At 34.3% G+C, this 19961-nt stretch overlaps 1 protein-coding gene across 2 annotated transcripts in view; it reads left to right on the forward strand.

Annotated features, from left to right (window-relative positions):
* Positions 1 to 19961, forward strand: part of LOC148618059 (uncharacterized) — a 66447-nt gene that overhangs the window by 36308 nt on the left and 10178 nt on the right. For both annotated transcript variants that reach the window (XM_088585910.1, XM_088585911.1), the window contains 9 exons: positions 1580 to 1790; positions 2431 to 2667; positions 4151 to 4333; positions 5957 to 6115; positions 7043 to 7243; positions 7746 to 7903; positions 9192 to 9351; positions 17150 to 17233; positions 18209 to 18367. In XM_088585910.1, the coding sequence (XP_088442036.1) occupies positions 1580 to 1790; positions 2431 to 2667; positions 4151 to 4333; positions 5957 to 6115; positions 7043 to 7243; positions 7746 to 7903; positions 9192 to 9351; positions 17150 to 17233; positions 18209 to 18367 (1552 nt within the window). The remainder of the gene's footprint in view (positions 1 to 1579; positions 1791 to 2430; positions 2668 to 4150; positions 4334 to 5956; positions 6116 to 7042; positions 7244 to 7745; positions 7904 to 9191; positions 9352 to 17149; positions 17234 to 18208; positions 18368 to 19961) is intronic.

Raw genomic sequence — 19961 nt, forward strand, 5'->3', positions numbered from 1 at the left:
AAGTATCCAGAAAATCTTTCGAATTTTTCAGGATCCACATTGAATTAATACCACCACGAGAGTAACAAGTGTTGTGGTAAGACTGCAGACCCTCTTTGACAGTTGTGAGTATAGAAGTTAAAAGTTTTGCATCTATACCTTTGTTGACAAACAGTAGTGGAAGAAATGCTCGCTTTTCTTCATCTTGACTTTTCTAAAATACGAACTTTCATGGACAGGATTGAATGATCTTGTTGATTAAAGTGTTGATAAACTGTCTGGAATTTGGTGGTGTTAATTCTTGAACGATGACCACACATTCTTTTGTTTAATCATTCTTGCGTTTCTCTGACATATACTAAACCACAGAAGTTGCATTCTAATCCATATATTAAGTTTGTTGATTTGCAACTGAAGTCATCGTGACTTCTTGTATGGAAGGTTTTGTTTGTAAGGGAACTGGAGAAGTAAGAGTCGGTTATTAGAATGTTGCATGTTTTGCAATTTTTAATACCATATTTTGATATGGTACCATGTGGTTCGTCAACGTGGTAGTCAAATATCATTTTAATATTATTTATATCATTTAAAGTGATGGAACATAGTTTGATCATTTTGAAATAGTCAGAATTTTTGTACTGGAATAGATAGTCTGCAGACTGAACATGTGATTGGGTAATATTAGTTGAATTGGTCGAGGCACTTTCCATACCATATATAAGTGTGCTAAGATTCCCATCTTGGGACCACATTTTTACAGGACAACAGAGTGTCCGATCTGCTGTCAGGTTTGGACCTTTTTAAACTGGGCGACGTCCAAGCCAGTTTTTCTTTCATTCCTCTTCTTAAAACCATTAATTTTAAAAATCGTATTACTGGGTTGATAATACCCTCAGGGACAAAATCCACCAGCAGAAATACCATGAGCACTGTCTTTTTTCAAATTCATTTTAAATCTCCGTTTAAGACAGCTAATTTAATAGTACTTGAATCTTTGATTTTGAACTACTTTTCACCTTAGTGTTAAATTTAAATCTAAGAATGTATGATAAATTTGTGGAGCAGTGGCTATGGAACAAAAATGCAAAAAAGTCTATTCCATAATCAAATTGTTTGTTTCAGAAATTTTCATTTTAACAATTACACTCTTCCACAGTCCCTAATTCAACTTCTAGAATACTGATTTATTACTCTATGTAGGGAGTGGGGGTCGCTGTCTTTATAATCTCTGCTATACAGGAAATGAAGGTTGCTCTATATCTTATCCTGGATACAGGAAGTGGAACTTGCAACAAACAATGCTTTCAACCAAAAAAATTGTGAATGACATTGATATGTTCAAGGGAAAAAATATTATTCTCAAACTGATATTGAGAGGCAGGTTTTTAACAAGAGTAATTTTATAAAACATAACTTCTGTGGAATCCAAGTAGCTTCAATGTTGGTTATTACAGTGCTGACCTTACTTTGACCTTTATAGCTTCAATGTTGGTTATTACAATACTGACCTTACTTTGACCTTTATAGTTTCAATGTTGGTTATTACAGTGCTGAACTTACTTTGACCTTTAGACTTATCCTTTCCTTTTTGTTTGTACAGTGAACTGAAGTTGAAACCTGAAACAGAACCCTTGGAAATGGTGGTCAAATCAATGATGAACAAGATAGATAAACTAAAAGAATCTAAAAATGGTCTTCAGTTGGAGATAACACAGTTGGAAGCAGAGGTTGATGGTTTAAATGGTACTCTGGATGAACTGGTCCATGTGATCAAGGAGATTGAGAATATGGCCTCACTTATTGATCTCGAGGTGAGTATGTGTACAAAGTTTGGGGGTATAAAGGAATCAACCCATCTGTCTGTCTGTCTGTTTGTCCGTCCATCTGTCCACATTCCTTGTAAGCACAAATCCTCCATAACCACTCATTGAATTTTAAGAAATAGGAATGTTGAGTAGGTGTGCAAGAAGGAATATAAAAACTGTTGGCAGACCTCCAAGGGAGATAATCCAAATTAAGGGTTTACATGTTTAAACCTTGTAACCTTTAAACATTGCTATGGATTTGTCAGTGGATTATCCAATCACATAATTACGACTTTTTATGATAGTAGCCTTTCTGTTTTAAAAGTAAATTTCAGTTCCGAAAATGAAGTAAGGAATTTCTACCATTTTTGAAAAATATTTGAATATATATTCAGAAAATTAGGTATTATACCAAACTTTTAAACCAAAGCATTATTTTTGTCACATGAAACAAGATATTAAAAGTACACGTATTATGGGATCTATATTGAATACTTAAGCCCACATCATTCAGGCCAAAAAATCATTCCTTGGTTCTCAAGCCCTCCCAGGTCTTTGAATAACGGGAGCCGTTATACATTGGCTTTAGTCTAGTCTTTTACTGGTACATGACTTAAATGTGTTATAAGAAATAATAATTTTCTAGGATGAAAAAGAATTGAATGATTTAAAATCAGACTTGGAGAGAAAGAACAAGAAACTTTCATCAAAGAAGCAGAACTTGGAATATAAGAATCAACGACTTACTGCTACAACAACAGAGATTTACAAACTAAAGTCAAAGATCAAGTGTAAAAGAAAAGAGATAAAGATGATATGTGCTAAAGCCAGGGCTAGTTATGCTAAAAAAGAGATTAAAAAGGATTACAAGACTGGAATCAGGGTTAGTCAATGAAGTTCATGGCCTATCAGTTAGGATTAGGGACATTTATTATATCCTGCTACACCAAGTTGGCAAGGTATTATGTGATACCCACCAAAAAGTTGTCTGTCCATATACTGATGATTTCTATATGGTAACTTGCGATAGAATAAATGATTTTTTATTTTTAATTTAGCACAGTTGTTTAGTACCATAAAATAAGTTAAGGTAATTTTTTTGCAAATCCAAAATGTAGTTTATAAGTTGGGTCGTTTTGAATATTTGCCATTCTTCTTTTTTCACCAGAACATGGTGGGGTATCATTCAATGTCCCATTCCTATTTCTGTACATGTATCTGTCCATGTGATGTCATCATGGCTTTAAAAACATTCCTTAACTTAATGTACATGTATGATAACATGTAGGATAAAACCAGTGTTTTCTACTGAGTTGTTTTTGAGGGGTCTTCCTGAAAAAGCCAATGCCCCTTCTAACCATTAATTTCTGAATATATCTGACCTTGTATTTTATTCCCTCTTTAAACCGAATTCCTGAATGCCTCATTATTTTCTGCTCACCCGTCATGCCTCCTCCTCCTACTTTGGTGGGGAGACAAATTGTTTTTGCTCCCTGTCAGTCTGACACTTTTGTTTGCAAAACTCCTTGGAAACTAATTCATCAGAGTTTATTTCATTGTAGGTAGATAGGACATGATTGTATTTGTGCATATTTTCAGGGCTATTCCAGAAAAAGATGTCACAGTTGATTTACAATGTGTTAATTGGGGGGTGGGGGTTCAATAATAATTTTTAAGTGTTGGTGGTACCCTTATATATCATGTGCGTTCTGTCCCCAAGACACATTTTTTTATGACCCACAGAATTTTGTAGGAGTTGTACCCCTTTGAACTTAGAATAGGGAGACATGTTTTTTGTAGGCCAAAACAAACTTTTAATTGTATACTGCTGTTAGTAGTAAATAAACAACAACACTCAAGCTATCTCAAGTTGTGGTATCTTTTAATGTGTCGACCAGTTATGCCAGGAGGTGGTGTCTTCAGGACAACTTCTTTATTTATATTGATTATGTGAAAGGCAACCGTCACATACCCCTAGTTATCTACTTCAACTATCATACCAGATGTCAACCATAGATAGGTGTTGGTTCACTTTTATATCCTCTGCTGTTAGTAGTGTTCACTCTGGATTTAAGTTTTGTTAAGTTTTTTTTCAGTATAAAAGAAAGCTTCATTTGGCCCTTTATGCTCTAATATTATTTTCTGTGAAAGTTGTGGATCTTATTAAACACTAATAAAGAAGCAACATACAGATCTTGTTTTTATCTATTTGTTTGAAATATTTAGGAATGTTTCACTGATTTCAGAAATTATTTCTGTATTTGTAATTAACATTTGACTTGTGTAAAAACTGGGCCTGTCAGAAAGGTTAGCAATACTGCTTTGTTAATTGCTAAATAAGATTGAAATGTCAGTTGTCATTTCAGGAGATGAAGAGAAAGGCTGAGATGACCCAAGACCAGATTGACGAATATGAAGAGGGTGACTATGCCAGTGATGAGGAAGATGAAGAACTGATGAAGTCATGTGACCGCCTGAATGTTTTTTGTGTCAGTTCATCAGAGTACCAAAAGCTTAAAGACCAACAGATTACTGATGGAAGTTCCAAGGTAAAAAAGCTTTTTTTACCAAACTTCATTTTTTTTTCAGCTTTTTAAATCTGTATTATTCTGTTACTGTCAGTATAGTCGATTATCTGTAACCTGTACTTTTTTCATATGATTTTGTTAACAAATATTTTTCTATCTCTCATACATGACAAGATATCGGAATACTATTATGACATCATCACACCTTCTTTAGACCTATGAATGAAAATGACATTGCTCACCAGCAGTTTCTAGTTGCATTACTCTTTTTTTTACTAAAAGTACATTAAAATGATCAAAAAGAAATGCAATTATTAGTTTCTGATAAACAGAATAATAGTTACTTTTGATTTGATATTGTTAGTATCAAAATTAAAATTAAATTTTTTTTCTATATTTTAGGCTTCTTTGTTCTATAGAGTGGGGCTGAATTGATATCACCTTGTCAACCAGCCTGTTACACTTTTCTCTGCTTCTATTGGAGGGAATGCTTAGATATTTGGTATATTGCTATTGCACTTTGATTTACAGCATGTCTCCTCTTTCCAGGTCCTGGCTTATCTACTTACTGTTAACCATACGATTTAGTATCTTTTTAGGTGTTCCATAATGGAAATTTTAGTAGCAGGTATCTCAGCTTCTGTAAGAAGGAATGCTTAGAGACTTTTGTATGATGATATATTCCATGTCTCCCCTTTCTATGTTCCTCATTTATTTACTTCCTGTTTACTATACAACTTGATAAGACAGAAATGGTTTAGTAGGGGTATTCTAACATGGCCTGCAACATTGTGTTGGTTGTGTTATACAATGTATCAGATCTATGTTACGCCCCCCATGGAAAAAGTGGAATTGACATGTACCTACAGTTTTATGCTTTCCTTTATTACAGAGATGTGTGCCTTCACATAATGTCAGTAGTTTTAAAGGCTTACACAGTAAATAATTAATCAGATTTGTAAATATATTAATTTTCAGTGTGTACTAATTTTCAGGCAGGACAGAAAAGCACGGAAAAAAGATACCTGCAAAATTGATTTTGAAAACTATACAATGTATATTGCTTATCATTTATTGAAACCCAGAATATGTTCACTTGACAGAATCCTCGAAAACATATTGCAAATGGTGGTTATATTAATTCAATATATTGAAATGACCTTAATGAACTTTGGTGTATCCCATGCATTGAGGTTATTCAGAATAGGCTGAAAAAACTATTACCACAATCACATGGAAAATAATGTCTATGAGATGAAAAACAAAGAAATTCAAACATACATCCAAAATCTATTAGTATTGCTGAATAAAAAGATTTGTATTTAAAGTAATTACATATTTGTTAACCTTTTGAATAGATCATGTGTTAGATTATCCATCCCTCTTTCCACCTTAGCACTGTTTCATGTGGGATATTTTTACATAAAAATTCAATAAACAAGTATTTTTCACTATAAATATAGTAATTTTAACCCAAATCTCCCGTAAATCTGACAATTTATATAGGAGATTCTAAGTATTGGTAATGTGGGAGGTTTACCAAGTTATTAGAATTACAAAGACCAGACAGGTTAGATACATTGCCAGTAAGTATCTGGGAGCTGGATTTTTTGGTGAACAGATCTATTGATGTTTTTTTTTCAGGTGTTTGACACATTAGATGACACAGAGATTCCTGCGTTGAGACAGTTCATACAAGAAACATGCAAGACCAAGAAAGATGAAGCCACTAAAAGGATAATACAGAACTTATCTGTTCTGATTTTCCATATTCAGAACTACTTAACAGAAAGTGGACTTACGGTTTGTGTATTTTAATTAATTACTTTTCAAAACTTTTAAGACTTTTAAAATTTAAGTTTGAATACCTCAAGATTGGTCACTGAAATGTTGAAGACCTTAAAATTGATAAATTATTTGTAGAAAAAAGTGCAGAATTTATATCTCCTTTGTAAATTACTGGCTTTATAGTATTGGTACACTTGTGTTGTAATTGCCCAAAGTACTATATGACCAAAATTTTGCTGGAGAATAGGCAGCCAGATGGGTAAAATAGCTAGTTTAGAGACCCTTTTGATTGTGTAGTAAAGCTCACAATTTTTAAGGCTATTGAACACCTTTAGGATTATTGTCATAGTCCATACAATTTGGCAAATTTTCTGATTTCTGAATTTTTTTCGGTTCAGTCTCATCTTTTTTATATAACTCTGTAACTAAAGTACCAATGGTCAGTTCCAGTTTGATACACATGAAACAAAACTGTCAAAATGTAGTTGTAAAGAAAATAATGATGCTCCTAACAGAAAAAACTTCCTTGTTAAGCTTGTTAACTTGTCTTAGGTTCAGGGCAAGTGTAATTGTAGTTTACAAAAATCATTAAGCAATTTATGGGAAGATAATAATAGGATAATTGATTGGAAAGAGTAAATAACCAAATTATGATCATGAGTGCCGAAGAACGCCTAGATTTAACAAGTGTGCAAATTTATTTCACAGTGTGAATTTTTTTTTTTTTTACATGGGAACATTTGCTAAATCACTGCTATCTATGTAATAAATGAAATTTCATGGTTTTTTATCAATATTATCATGTATATATACATGTATATGCATAAAGATAAAAGATGTGTCTGTTTTTCTGTCTGTCAATTAAATCCCTGAAAAAATTAAACCTGTATAAATAGCCATACTTAATGTACAGTCAAATGTAGTTATCATCTGACTTCACAGAGCAAAGATGACAGGTTAGCAGTACAGTCTACAGTTGAGGATTTTTCCTCGCAATTGATGCAGGAGTTACTACCCTTGATAGAGACACTATGCACAGATGTCTTCAGTGAGGTTGACAAGAAGATTTCTGTCCGTTTAAACATAGGAACTGAAGTAGCTGTTTGCTCAGCTGTACCTACTGCAACAAAATGGGCAGCTCCTGTATGTATATTCAATATGTAGACTTGATTTTCAAGACAGAATTCGAAGTCCAGATTTTATTGTTATTATTTTTTGTTTTTTACTGTATACTGTAAAGTTACTATTGTTTGTGGGTACTTATTTTTGTGGATTTTTATTCTGGTCTATGAAATTTATTTATGAGTTATGGTCTTTGGACTTTAAAAAATTAATGCAGACTCAGTTTTCCACACTTTTCTTGTTACCAAATTACGCATGAAGTTTGCATTTTGTTAATTTCAACAGATTTTTCTATTTTCATCCTGTAGGGGAGTTTGTATTACCATGCAATACTGTCTAAATGCTTGTTGTACTTTTTTGCAATTTGTGGTTGTCAAACAATTAAGCAAGTATTAAAGTTCATGTTTTTGTAAAAGTGACCATATATTGTACCAGGCTTAAAATGTGTATGCAGAGGTACTTAACAATTAGTAAATACACCAGGAAAATAAATAGAATTACAGTATGTGTGTTGTTCTTTAAGGTAAAGAATGGAGGGCTGCATTTCTCAACTTACAAAGCTACAGTCTGCAGACATGGAGAGTACAAATCTAAAACTATGGAAAATAAAATCAATTTTAATGAGGATTTGACCAAGCCTATAAGTAATGGTATCAGTATGGTATGGAACAGGTTTTTCAGGTACGTTTCCATGGATACTGTTACAAGTATGGTATGGAACAGGTTTTTCAAGTCGGTCTAAGTTTTTTAGGTAGTTTCCTGAAAACTATAATAGATTGTAAGAAATCTTTGATTGGTGAAATGATCCTGATCAGAAGGTCTACAGAATTCGGTACAGATTGAAGTTGTAGGATGACTCCTTGTTAGAGATATTTTTCCTTTTAGCTCACCTGGCCAAAGGCCATGTGAGCTATTGCCATCACTTGGCGTCCGTCGTCATCATTAACAATTTTTCAGAACTCTTCTCCTCTGACACCAGTTGACCAATTGGAACCAAACTTCATATGAATGTTCCTTGAGGTATCCTGCATGGAACTGATGTGGGGATTTTTTATCCATCGATAAACATGGCCACCGTTACTAAAAATAGAACATAGGGGTCAGACAGTAGTTTTTCGCATATATCTCCAAAATCGTTAGGTTCAGCCAAATTCTGACATGTGGGGTAAAACTGTTCAGCATGATGAGATCTATCTGTGGTCAAATTTTCATTTTGATATGTTAAGCCAAGTTGCTCTTTTTCGATGTTTTTTGCTAGTTTGAATGTTATTTATTTAAAAAAATCTTCTCCTCTGACACCACCTGACCAATTGGAACCAAACTTGGTATGAATGTTCCTTGGGGTATAGAACTGTTGTGGGGATTTTTGATGTGTCAAAAAACGTGGCTCCTGTTACTAAAAATAGAACATAGGGTCAGACAATAGTTTTCACAAGTATCTCCAAAACTGTCAGGTTTAGCAAAATTATTTCTATAGCTGAAATGACCCTTATTATACGGTCTTCAAAAGTCATCAGGGATCAAAGTTGTCAGGTGATTCCTTTAAGAGTTATTGTCCTTGAAAGATGAAAAATGAGTTGTTTTTTTTTTTTTTTTTTTACAGTTTTCAGCAATATCTTTAAATTTATAACAGAAAGAAACTTTCTATCACTGAAATGATCCTGATGACAGTCCTACCAAAGTCTTGTTGAGTCCAAATTGTTGGACAACTCCTTGTTAAATTTATTGCCCTTGAAAGACAAACTTTAACCAGGTGAGCGATTCAGGCTCCTGGGAGCCTCTTGTTTAATAAAAAAAATTAACCACAGGAGAAATTCAGGCTCATGGGACCCTTTAGTTTGAATTTCAGTTCCATTATGATATGACAAACTTGAGTAGATTTGAAACTGATGGCGTTGTAATCCTTAAGAATTCAATCAACACTTTGTATGACAACAAATCTGTTAATCACACTCTGATTTTATTGTAGTGTTGACTTGTGGACTATTTTGGAGAGATCCTGCAGACTTATACTATGTGCTTTGAAGAAATATGTTGACAAGTTATTAAAAAAGTTACTTGCTGCAAATGTGCCGAAGAACCAACTTGATACAACCAAAAAATCTTTTGAGCACACGGCAGAAAACAAGGTAACTTGATACAACCAAAAAATCTTTTGCCTACACAGCAGAAAACAAGGTACACTATGGCTAACGATTATTTTGACGATTCCCTTTTCCCACGTGGACGTGGGCAATGGTGGACAATTTGTGTCCACCTTTAGACACGTTCCCGTCAGCCCACTGTGGACACGTGGTTGATCTCTGTCCACGTTGCCCACACATTGTGGTGGTCACTTTTAAATCTTGTTTAGTTTTAACAGAAATTGGAACTAAAACTTCTTCTTACATAATAAATATTACGATCCTGTTGTATTATAAAAAGCGTATCTAATTGTATAATCTTGCAGGAACAAACATTTCACAGGTGTCAATGGAGCTTCTTTATAATTGACAGTCATCAACTACCTGTAGGGCAGGGATTAAAGCAGAGAAGCGTGATCATTTGCCAACAAACGAATTATAACAAAGTATCTGCGGTAACCTTTGACAGGTGCCATTTGATCTCTTTAGTTGACAGTTAATCAATTAATGGTATTGGCATGTTTGAAAAAAGAGTGCACATGTAAACAAGTAAATTGTATTATATTAGAACATTTGATTTAACGTTAATCGAGTGTTACTTGATGGATTAGAATGTATTCAGAAATACTCAATAGTTCAAATGAACTTATATGAATTTAGAAACAATTCATCCTGTAAGATGAATTCAGAGATAAATACTTCAACGGCCATGTGATGGATAAAGTGCTCCCTTCATTTGCTTATAATATTTAAAATTCCCACAGAAAATCAGCTAAGATTGGATGAAAGATTCAACTATTTACAACTGCATCCCCATTTTTCTGTGGCACAGCATCATGTTGCTATCAATTTCTCACATGGTTAAAGATGCAGGTGTTCTTTCTTGGACTTTTGATTGACAGATAATCAATTAAATAAAATGTTGAGGGTGTGGTTTAAGTAAAGACGCAGTATCATAGATTGACAGGTAATAAATTATAGGAATATTGAGGGTTTGATTTAAAGTATTGAGAACTGAAACTGGACAGTCAACCTGTGCTTACAAGAAAATGGCACGTACATGTACCCGAGAAGACATATACATATAGGTGATTTAATCTTGTGTGTACTAAGATTTCGGCGTAATAATTTTTTATTTTTTTCTCAACAACCATAAAAAATAAATTATAAGATATACGATGAGTGCGACCTTCATGGAATTCGAGAAAGGACATGTTTGTGTATAATCGAAGCGAACGAGGGATGGTGTTATGAATTTTGCTAAAATTTGAAAGTTACTCTCCACTATGGTAATTTATTATGTATCTGTTTCAACAACTACACATTGAAAGACAAAATAACACAAAACATACAAAATCTTAACTTTGTCCCATTTTAGTATTGAAATATAATGGAGATTTTCAGAAAAAAATTTACTTCATTTGAGGCCAGCACACTAGTGTTATAAGATACCAATAAGTTGAATTTATTCTATATATAATAAGCTGTAAAATTCATGCTAAAAGAATTTGAATTTTTTTAATTAGATCATATCTGGAGGATTCAAACACTATTTTTATTTTAAAAGAGGTTTTAAATGTCGAAATTTTGATTAAAAAAAAACACTTTGGATGTCCCTAATACCCTTCAGTAATCATGAAAATTAAATTAGGTTTCTTTTATTTCTTTAATCTAAATATTACCAAACAATTCCTTCTTGTTAATTAGCAGTTGATCGACCACTTCCTGTATATTGGGTAAGTGTGACACACTTGGGTATTAAGTAGTGACATTACACAGATAATACACACTATTTCCGGTACAATTAGTGAGATTAGTTAACGTTTCAAACACGTTGATTAATTTTATTTCTAGTTGACTATAATATGAAATATCACAAATGCATTACAAGATTATTACGTTTTGTAAATAGAAAAAAATGCTTGTAGTGAGCACGATTTTACAAGAACAGTGAATATTTTATTATTTAAAAGAAAAATATGATTGCCCTTGTGTCATTTACCTGTTTGTTTATTCATAAACTAACAATGAATATTTCGGAAATAAAAATAATAATGTTTCTGGAATAAAGTTCAAGAAGATTCTAAAAAAATCATGTGATTTCAAAATAAAACACTTTAATAGAAATCTATTACGAAAGTGCATTTTGATATGCAAAGATTTTCGGTAATTAAATAAAATTAAAAAGTCCTAATCAAAAGGTCTGAAATTTTGATTTAATGTCAGCAGTTATCAAGGAGTAATCAAGGGAACCAAGGTTATAATGGTAATCGAAAGAATGTAATCCAGGGACAAAGACCAGACATGGAAAACAGACATTCACAACAAAGAACATAAAGTAACTAAAATCATACATACAAAGTAACAAAAGTAAATGAGCAACTCGGACTCCACTAAAAACTGGGAGCATGGACCAGGTGCACCGGTAGGGTAAGCGTCCTCTGCTTTTCTAGAAACACCCGCCGAGTTGCTCATAAAAAGTCAAGTCCGGGGTAGACAAACAAGGAAAGGAAAACTATGACCAGTTGAATACATCAGTTTTCATGGTGCTGATGGATACACCATAACGATCCACGAATTCATGATGACGACCATAAAAAACTTCTGTAGTGATGACTTCAATCTTGTAGCAACATAACCCTGTTCCAGAAGCCTATTTGTTAGAGTTCTAGCATGATACAAAAAGTCTGCGTAGTTTCGGCAAGCTCTGGCATAACGTATGAGTTGTGATATGAACACTCCATACGCAGGAGCCGAAGGGATATTGCCACAGATGAAAGGAAAGTTAACAATTCTGAATGAAAAGTCATCACATTTGTTGTAAAGTTTGGTCACTAGTTTTCCTTTACCATCGATTTCTAAGTGTAGGTCAAGACATGAGGCTGACTTCACAGTGTCTGTAGTATCCTTTATCTCAGGTTCTTTTGGGTAGATGTGATGTATCAAATCCCCAAAATTAGGATTGTTTAAAGATAATACATCATCTATATAGCGGAAACTGAGATTGAAGGATCTAGCCAAATGATATTCTTTCTTTCTGATCAGATCAGCTATAAAGTCAGCCTCATAAGATTGAAGGAATAGGTCAGCAAGTAAAGGAGCACAATTTGTTCCCATTGGAATGCCGACCGTTTGTTGAAAGACACATCCACCACACTGGACAAATATGTTGTCGATTAAAAATTCCAGCATTTTGTAAACATCTTCCTCTGTATATTTGGAAGATGATTTGGAATTATTTCTTACAAAGTATGAGGAATCTCTACCAAGAACCATATATTTGTATCTAGGTGTACCATCTTTTTTTGAAAAACAACGATGTATAATGTTTTTAAGTCGGGATATTAACTGAGTATGGGGAATAGTAATATACAGTGTTGAAAAATCATAGGTTTTAATGCTATTATATTCAGATAATAGTCTTGAACTCATTGTCTCCAAAAGATATTTTGAATTTTTCAGGATCCACATTGAATTAATACCACTACGAGAGTAACAAGTGTTGTGGTAGGACTGTAGACCCTCTTTGACAGTTGTGAGTGTAGAAGTTAAAAGTTTTGAAAGAGGTTTGGTGGTACATTTTGTAGATCCAGCTATGAATCGTATTTTGTATGGATTCTTGTGAAGTTTAGGAATCCAGTACATAGACGGTAAATCACAATCAACGTCCTTGGTAGAGAGACCAAAAGACGATAGCACAGATTTATGGTTTTCCACAATCTCTTCTTTGGAGAGAGTGGTAGCAGTGTAGGTCCTATCACTGCTATTATTTTCTTCGTCTACCTCTGATAATAAACATTGGATATAAAACGTTTTGCAGACAAAAACAATGTTGTTTTGGGCTTTGTCTGCTGGTACGACAACATACTTGTCATGTATAGTAGACAATGTTTTTGCTACATCGGGGTCTTTGAAAACTGATGTAGCCTTGGCACTCATTGACCTACTTAAAACCTTCATTCGTTTCAAAATTAAAGACCTCACAGCCTTTAACCACTCTGACAGAGAATCAATGTCTTCTTGTTCTCGTTTTATCCGTTTTCTTGCATAGTCCTCGACGTCATCCATAAGAACTTTAAAGTTACAATTCCAATTTATGGAGCGTGGTTCACGGTACTTGGGACCTTTAGAAAGGATATTATGCAGAGATTCGTTTTTGATAATGGTTAAATCTCCCGTAACGACGTGACCAGAAGGACCATATTTGAATGGAGAGGTTTTGCAAGAACAGTCAGGTGGTTTAGCCTTGGAAGTCCTCAATCTCGAGGTTCCGCAATAGCCTTTTATAATTGAAAATTTTGGATACGATGGGTGAAGTATAGGAATATGAAATAATTGGTATGGATTTGTCTTTGAAAAATGGGGGAATTTTGTTGGCAATGTTTTTGTGATGGAGGATGTAAGCCAAATTAATTGCATCTATACCTTTGTTGACAAACGGTAGTGGAAGAAATGATCGTTTTTCTTCATCTTGACTTTTCGCACAAACTGGTTTAAAGAGTCTGTGGAAACCAATACCCAAAATGATGGCAACAAGTCTGTATAATGATGATGTGGGGTCAGAAACAGGAGTGTCAAGACTTGTTTTGTACAGGATGGTAAATATTTTCCTAAAATACGAATCATGGAGAGGATTGAATGATCTTGTTGATTAAAGTGTTGATAAATTGTCGGGAATTTGGTGGTGTTAATTCTTGAACGATGACCGCACATTCTTTTATTTAATCGTTCTTGGGTTTCTCCGACATATTTTAAACCACATAAGTTGCATTCTAATCCATATACTAAGTTTGTTGATTTGCAGCTTAAGTCATCGTGACTTCTTGTATGGAAGGTTTTGTTTATAAGGGAACTGGAGTAAGGGTCGGTTATCAGAATGTTGCATGTTTTGTAATTTTTAATACCACATTTTGATATTGTACAATGTGGTTTGTTATCATTGTAGTCAAATATATTGTTTAAAGTGATGGAACATGGTTTGATAATTTTAAAATAGTCAGAATTTTTGTACTGGAATAGATGGTCTGCAGACTGAACGTGTGATTTGTTACTTGTAGTTGAATTGGTCGAGGCACTTTCCATACCAGATGTGAGTGTGCTAAGATTCCCGTCTGGGGACACCACATACTTACAAGACAACAGAGTGTCCGATCTGCTGTCAGGTTCGGACCTTTTTATACTGGGCGACGTCCGAGCCAGTTTTTCTTTCATTCCTCTTGTTAAAACCATTAATTTTAAAAATTGATTATACCCTCTGGGACAAAATCCACCAGCAGAGGTATCGACCCAGTGGTGTGAAAGAGTAATCAAGGGAACCAAGGTTATAGCGGTAATCAAAAGAATGTAATCCAGGGACAAAGACCAGACATGGAAAACAGACATACACAACAAAGAACATAAAGTAACTAGAACCATACATACAAAGTAACAAAAGTAAATGAGCAACTCGGACTCCACTAAAAACTGGGAGCATGGACCAGGTGCACCGGTAGGGTAAGTGTCCTCTGCTTTTCTAGAAATACCCGCCGAGTTGCTCATAAAAAGTCAAGTCCGGGGTAGACAAACGAGGAAAGGAAAACTATGACCTGTTGAATACATCAGTTTTCATGGTGCTGATGGATACACCATAATGATCCATGAGTTCATGATGACGACCATAAAACTTCTGTAGTGATGACTTCAATCTTGTAGCGACATAACCCTGTTCCTGTTGTTAGAGTTCTAGCGCGATACAAAAAGTCTGCGTAGTTTCGGCAAGCTCTGGCATAATGTATGAATTGTGATATGAACACTCCATACGCAGGAGCTGAAGGGATGTTGCCACAGATGAAAGGAAAGTTAACAATTCTGAATGAAAAGTCATCACGTTTGTCGTAAAGTTTGGTCAATAGCTTTTCCTTACTATCGATGTCAAAGTGTAGGTCAAGATCAATATTTATATTTTGATATATCTCTTAAGTTACATGTTTTTTGAATGATGGTGTAGAATTTTAAATACTTTCGTGTATTGTTACTCCTTATTATTATCTATGCAAATAAGGCACTTTGATCGTCGATCGATAAATGTTGCCGTGTCAACGAAATGTCAGTTGACCTCATACCATGCTCAAAATACAGGGACACACCTGTTGATGAAACGTGAAAAGCAATGATTGGATAACGATATTACAAAGGCGTTTATCAACTTTGCATAAGAAATTGAAGCACTTCACACATTTTTGTCATTGTTGGTTTTAAAAACGAAAGTAAATAAAGGTGATCCATGAGAATTATTACGTAAGAAACCTGTCAGTAAAATAAGTAGTTCGCACGCAAATACTCAATTTTCTTGAACATCATAATTGCGATTTGTATGCTACTGTTTCATATAATAACAGAACTAATCGTAGTCAAAATTCTTGAACTAAAAGAAGGAAAAAAAACGGAAGAAACAATTCGTTCAACTGTCTTTTGTGCGCTAAATCTTAAAGAACTAACAGCACATTTTCACCAATCACTATATTCAACTAATGTGTGCTTTGATAATATGTGGTTAAATCTGTTGTCATTTGAAAACTCGTGAACTATGTGGTTCAATATTTCTGGATCATATATTATCCTCCCACTTTCAAATTTTCTTGAAATGACACAATACTGAAAATGGTTAATTATAGACTATAAGTTAAAGTTGTACGCGTTTGCTTCAAACTCGTTCTTTCACTTAGGAAATACAACTGCATTAAATAGGTTGTTAGTGAATTAAGGAGATCGCAAATACACGATTGTCTTGAACATCGTAATTTTACTATTTGTAACATTCTGGTCAGATGTACAATATTATTACATGATACATGTAGCAACTGGAAATGTTTAAATTAAGGCCTTATGAATTTCTTTAAAAAATATATCAAACCTTTTAATTCATGTACAAGACAAGACTTATTGTCTTCAATTCGTATAAAAACCTAATTATCTTAACTCCTAAATAAACACGTGTACTGTCCACCTGACACGGTGAGCACGTGGACGTCTGTCCACTGTGGGCACAAAGGGTGGGCAAAGCGTGGACAACTTGATTTGTCCACTGTGGGCAAGTGGAATCGTCAGAATAGTCATTAGCTGTAGTGTAACTTGATACAACCAAAAAATCTTTTGACCACACAGCAGAAAACAAGGTAACTTGATACAACCAAAGCATCTTTTGACCACACAGTTAAAACAGGGTTACTTGACAACCAAAAATCCTTTGAGTGCACAGCAGAAAACAAGATAACTTGACACAACCAAAATATCCTTCGAGCACCTGACACACCAAAATCAATTGAACTCCCAGCAGAAAACAATGTAAATTGACACAACCCTGTGGAGGTATTTGTTGATCATACTGTCTGTCAATCTCTATATAATTCTTATTTTGTAAATGTGAAAACATTCTGTTCTTTACTAGAAGTCAATGTACCCTTTTATCCTTTTGGAAGCTGTATGATGACTTTGTAATGCTATTGTCTATCCACCTGTATGGAAAACCCTAGAAATAATATCCTTCAACAGCTTTGGCTGTGTCATGCCAAGGACTCTAAAATTTAGTCACTGCTTCTATGCTAGAAAATATAAAATTTTTGCTTAAAATTTTAGTCTTAGTACTAAGCAGGGTCTGTTCTTAAACTACATTCATTAAATTTATCCATCAGTTTTGTTTTTTTTTTGCCATATGCATTTCTAGAACACTGTTGATTGATTATACAACTAAACACTATAAAAATTTTCATGTTGTTTCTTTATGATTTTATTTTTCTTATGTATATGTATTTCTGTCATGTTTCAGTTGTCAGAAATGATGAAGAACCTGAGAAAATTTGTTGGAGAAGAACAGAAGAACATAAGCAGGTTGTTTTCTCCTATTATTAAGGTATGTAGAATGGTGTAAATGATGGTGTCAGTCCTACCTATCATCCATTAGGTGGAGGGGAACCAATCCGATACCCATTACTCCTCCTACGCCATTGGATGGAGTGTAATGAAACGTTCACAGAATCTATATTACATATTCTCATTGTGCAACTATCTTTATCCAAGTCAATTTTTTTTATTATTTTCATTTTTATTTTTTAGTTTTTAGTTTTATTATTTCAGAGGGGGGGGGGTTACATAGCAAAACATGGACTTTGTCATTTATGACATTGGGCATATCCTTTACTCCTCCTACTCCACTCAATAGAATTCATTGAACCTTTATTACATGTTCCCATTGGTCACCTCCTATTTTAGGTTTTTGATCTGAATCAATCTGGGGTTTCAAACAGCAAAACATGGACTTTGTCATTTGTGAATATGGTGAAAATGGGGCCCATCTCTTATATGTTACTCCTCCTATACCACTAAATAGAATTGATTGAAATTTTGACAGAATGCTTTATTATATATATTCCCATTGTGCATCTCCTATTTTAGATTGTGATCAGAATCAATATGGAGGTCAAATAGTGCATGTTATCAAATCAAGTTAGTGAGCATTGATCATAGTTTTTCTAGTTTCAGGAACATTTAGGCCCCATGTATGATGACTCATTGTTTGTTTCAGGAACATTTAGGCCCCATGTATGATGACTCATTGTTTGTTTCAGGAACATTTAGGCCCCATGTATGATGTCTCATTGTTTGTTTCAGGAACATTTAGGCCCCATGTATGATGACTTATCGTTTGTTTCAGGAAAATTTAGAATCTTTGTATGAAGGCTTATGATTTACTTCAGGAGCATTTTAATAGACCCTTTGTATAAGGACTTTCAATTTATTTTATGAATATTTGGCCCTGTGCATGATGACGTAATTTTTTGGGGGAGCATTTAGGCCTAGTGTATAATGACTGTATTAATCATTTCAGGAACATTTAGGCTCTGTGTATGATGACTGTTTGAATGACCAAGGAGACGGAATGTTTACGAGAATGAAGAACAAGTTAGAAACTGGTGTTGATAAACACCGTCATACTATGTTCGAAGCATCATCCTCTAAATTGTTGGCTGATCTGAAACAGTTAATGGTATGCAAATTTTTTTCTTTTTCACACCCCTACAAAGTGGGGGAGGGTATGTAGGAATCATGCTGTCTGTTTGTTTGTCGATATTTCTTGTTACTGAAACTCCTTATACGCTGAAGGGATTTTGATGAAATTTTATAGGAATGTAGTTCCAAAGAGAGATGATCTAACTTAGCCAATTTACATGTTAAAAACATGTAAGCAAAAGTCCACCTAAACTACACAAGGAATCATTATGAAATTTTATAGGAAGGTTGGGCATTACATATAGATGTGCAGACAGACAGACAGACAAACAAGGGTATAACAGAATGAATGAAGACAGTTGTCAGATGCTCGCAAAAAAAATACTTACTTACAGAAGTTGGGGCATCACTGTTCAAGGTCGTTTTGGAGGTGTTTTCTTCAATTTTGAATGTTTTTATATCTACTTTTTAGCTCACTTGACCGAAGGTCATGTGAGCTAATGCCATCACTTGGCGACCGTGGTTGTCATCCGTCATCGTGGTTAACAATTTTTCAGAACTCTTATCCTCTGACACTACTTGACCAATTGGAACCAAACTTGGTATGAATGTTACTTGGGGTATCCTGCATAGAACTGATGTGGGGATTTTTGATCTGTTGAAAAACATGGCAGTCATTACTAAAAATAGAACAAAGGGGTCAGACAGTAGTTTTTACTCCGGAAGTCACATGAGTGGCTTCGAGTATTGCAAGTATAAAAATGACAAAAGGGCTTCTGGCAGATAACTTCACGGACGGAAATGTTGTCTTCAAATTAATGCGTGATTCTCATTTAAACTTTAAATATTTCACCGATATCACAAATGAATGATATTTCATACATTTTTAAGTGTTAATTTTCAGCTAAATGTTGTCGAACTCGTAAATCAAGACACCGAACTATTTTTTACCGCTTGGCCGAGTAGTAATTTCAAAGAAGATAGTTAAAAGCTATCCTGGTTCCCGGGACTACTGAATATTGCGATTGGGAACCAGTCTAGTTGAAAGCCAATACAATTTTATTGGAGTTATCTCTCGTTAGTTGGTGTTGGATTTTAACTAAGCCCTGTGGATGGTATTATTATCAAAATTATTTTATCAAGAAGCATCGCATTCAACATCATCAGCTTCGTTTTTTCAAGTTTAATGTCTCAAGAACATAAACAAATGCAGTGATCTTATTTTCACGACATTTGTGTACATCTTTGTTTTGTTTTGCTGCAGGTTGCAAGGGAAATATGGGTTCAACACCAAAACAGTCTCAAACCTTGGTCCATGTCATGACTGGCACTCTAGCACATTGCTTAAAAAATAACCATCGGGAACCTATCTTGCAGGTTGCACGCCAAGCGACTTCAGAGTTTCAGCACCTTTGGTGCTTTGATTCATGTATATCTCCAAAACTTTTAGGGTTAACAAAATTATTTCAATTCCTGAAATGACCCTTATTATAAGGCCTTCAAAAGTATTCAGGGATCAAAGTTGTCAGGTGACTCCTTTTAAAAGTTATTGCCCTTCTAAGATGAATAATGACATTTTTTTGTTTTTTTGTTTTTTTACAGTTTTCAGCCAATATTTTGAAAAGTATAAT

This window comes from Perna viridis, chromosome 5, assembly GCF_037379345.1.
Source record: "Perna viridis isolate PV_CMFRI_1.1 ecotype Kerala chromosome 5, ASM3737934v1, whole genome shotgun sequence".
NCBI classification, from domain to species: domain Eukaryota; kingdom Metazoa; phylum Mollusca; class Bivalvia; order Mytilida; family Mytilidae; genus Perna; species Perna viridis.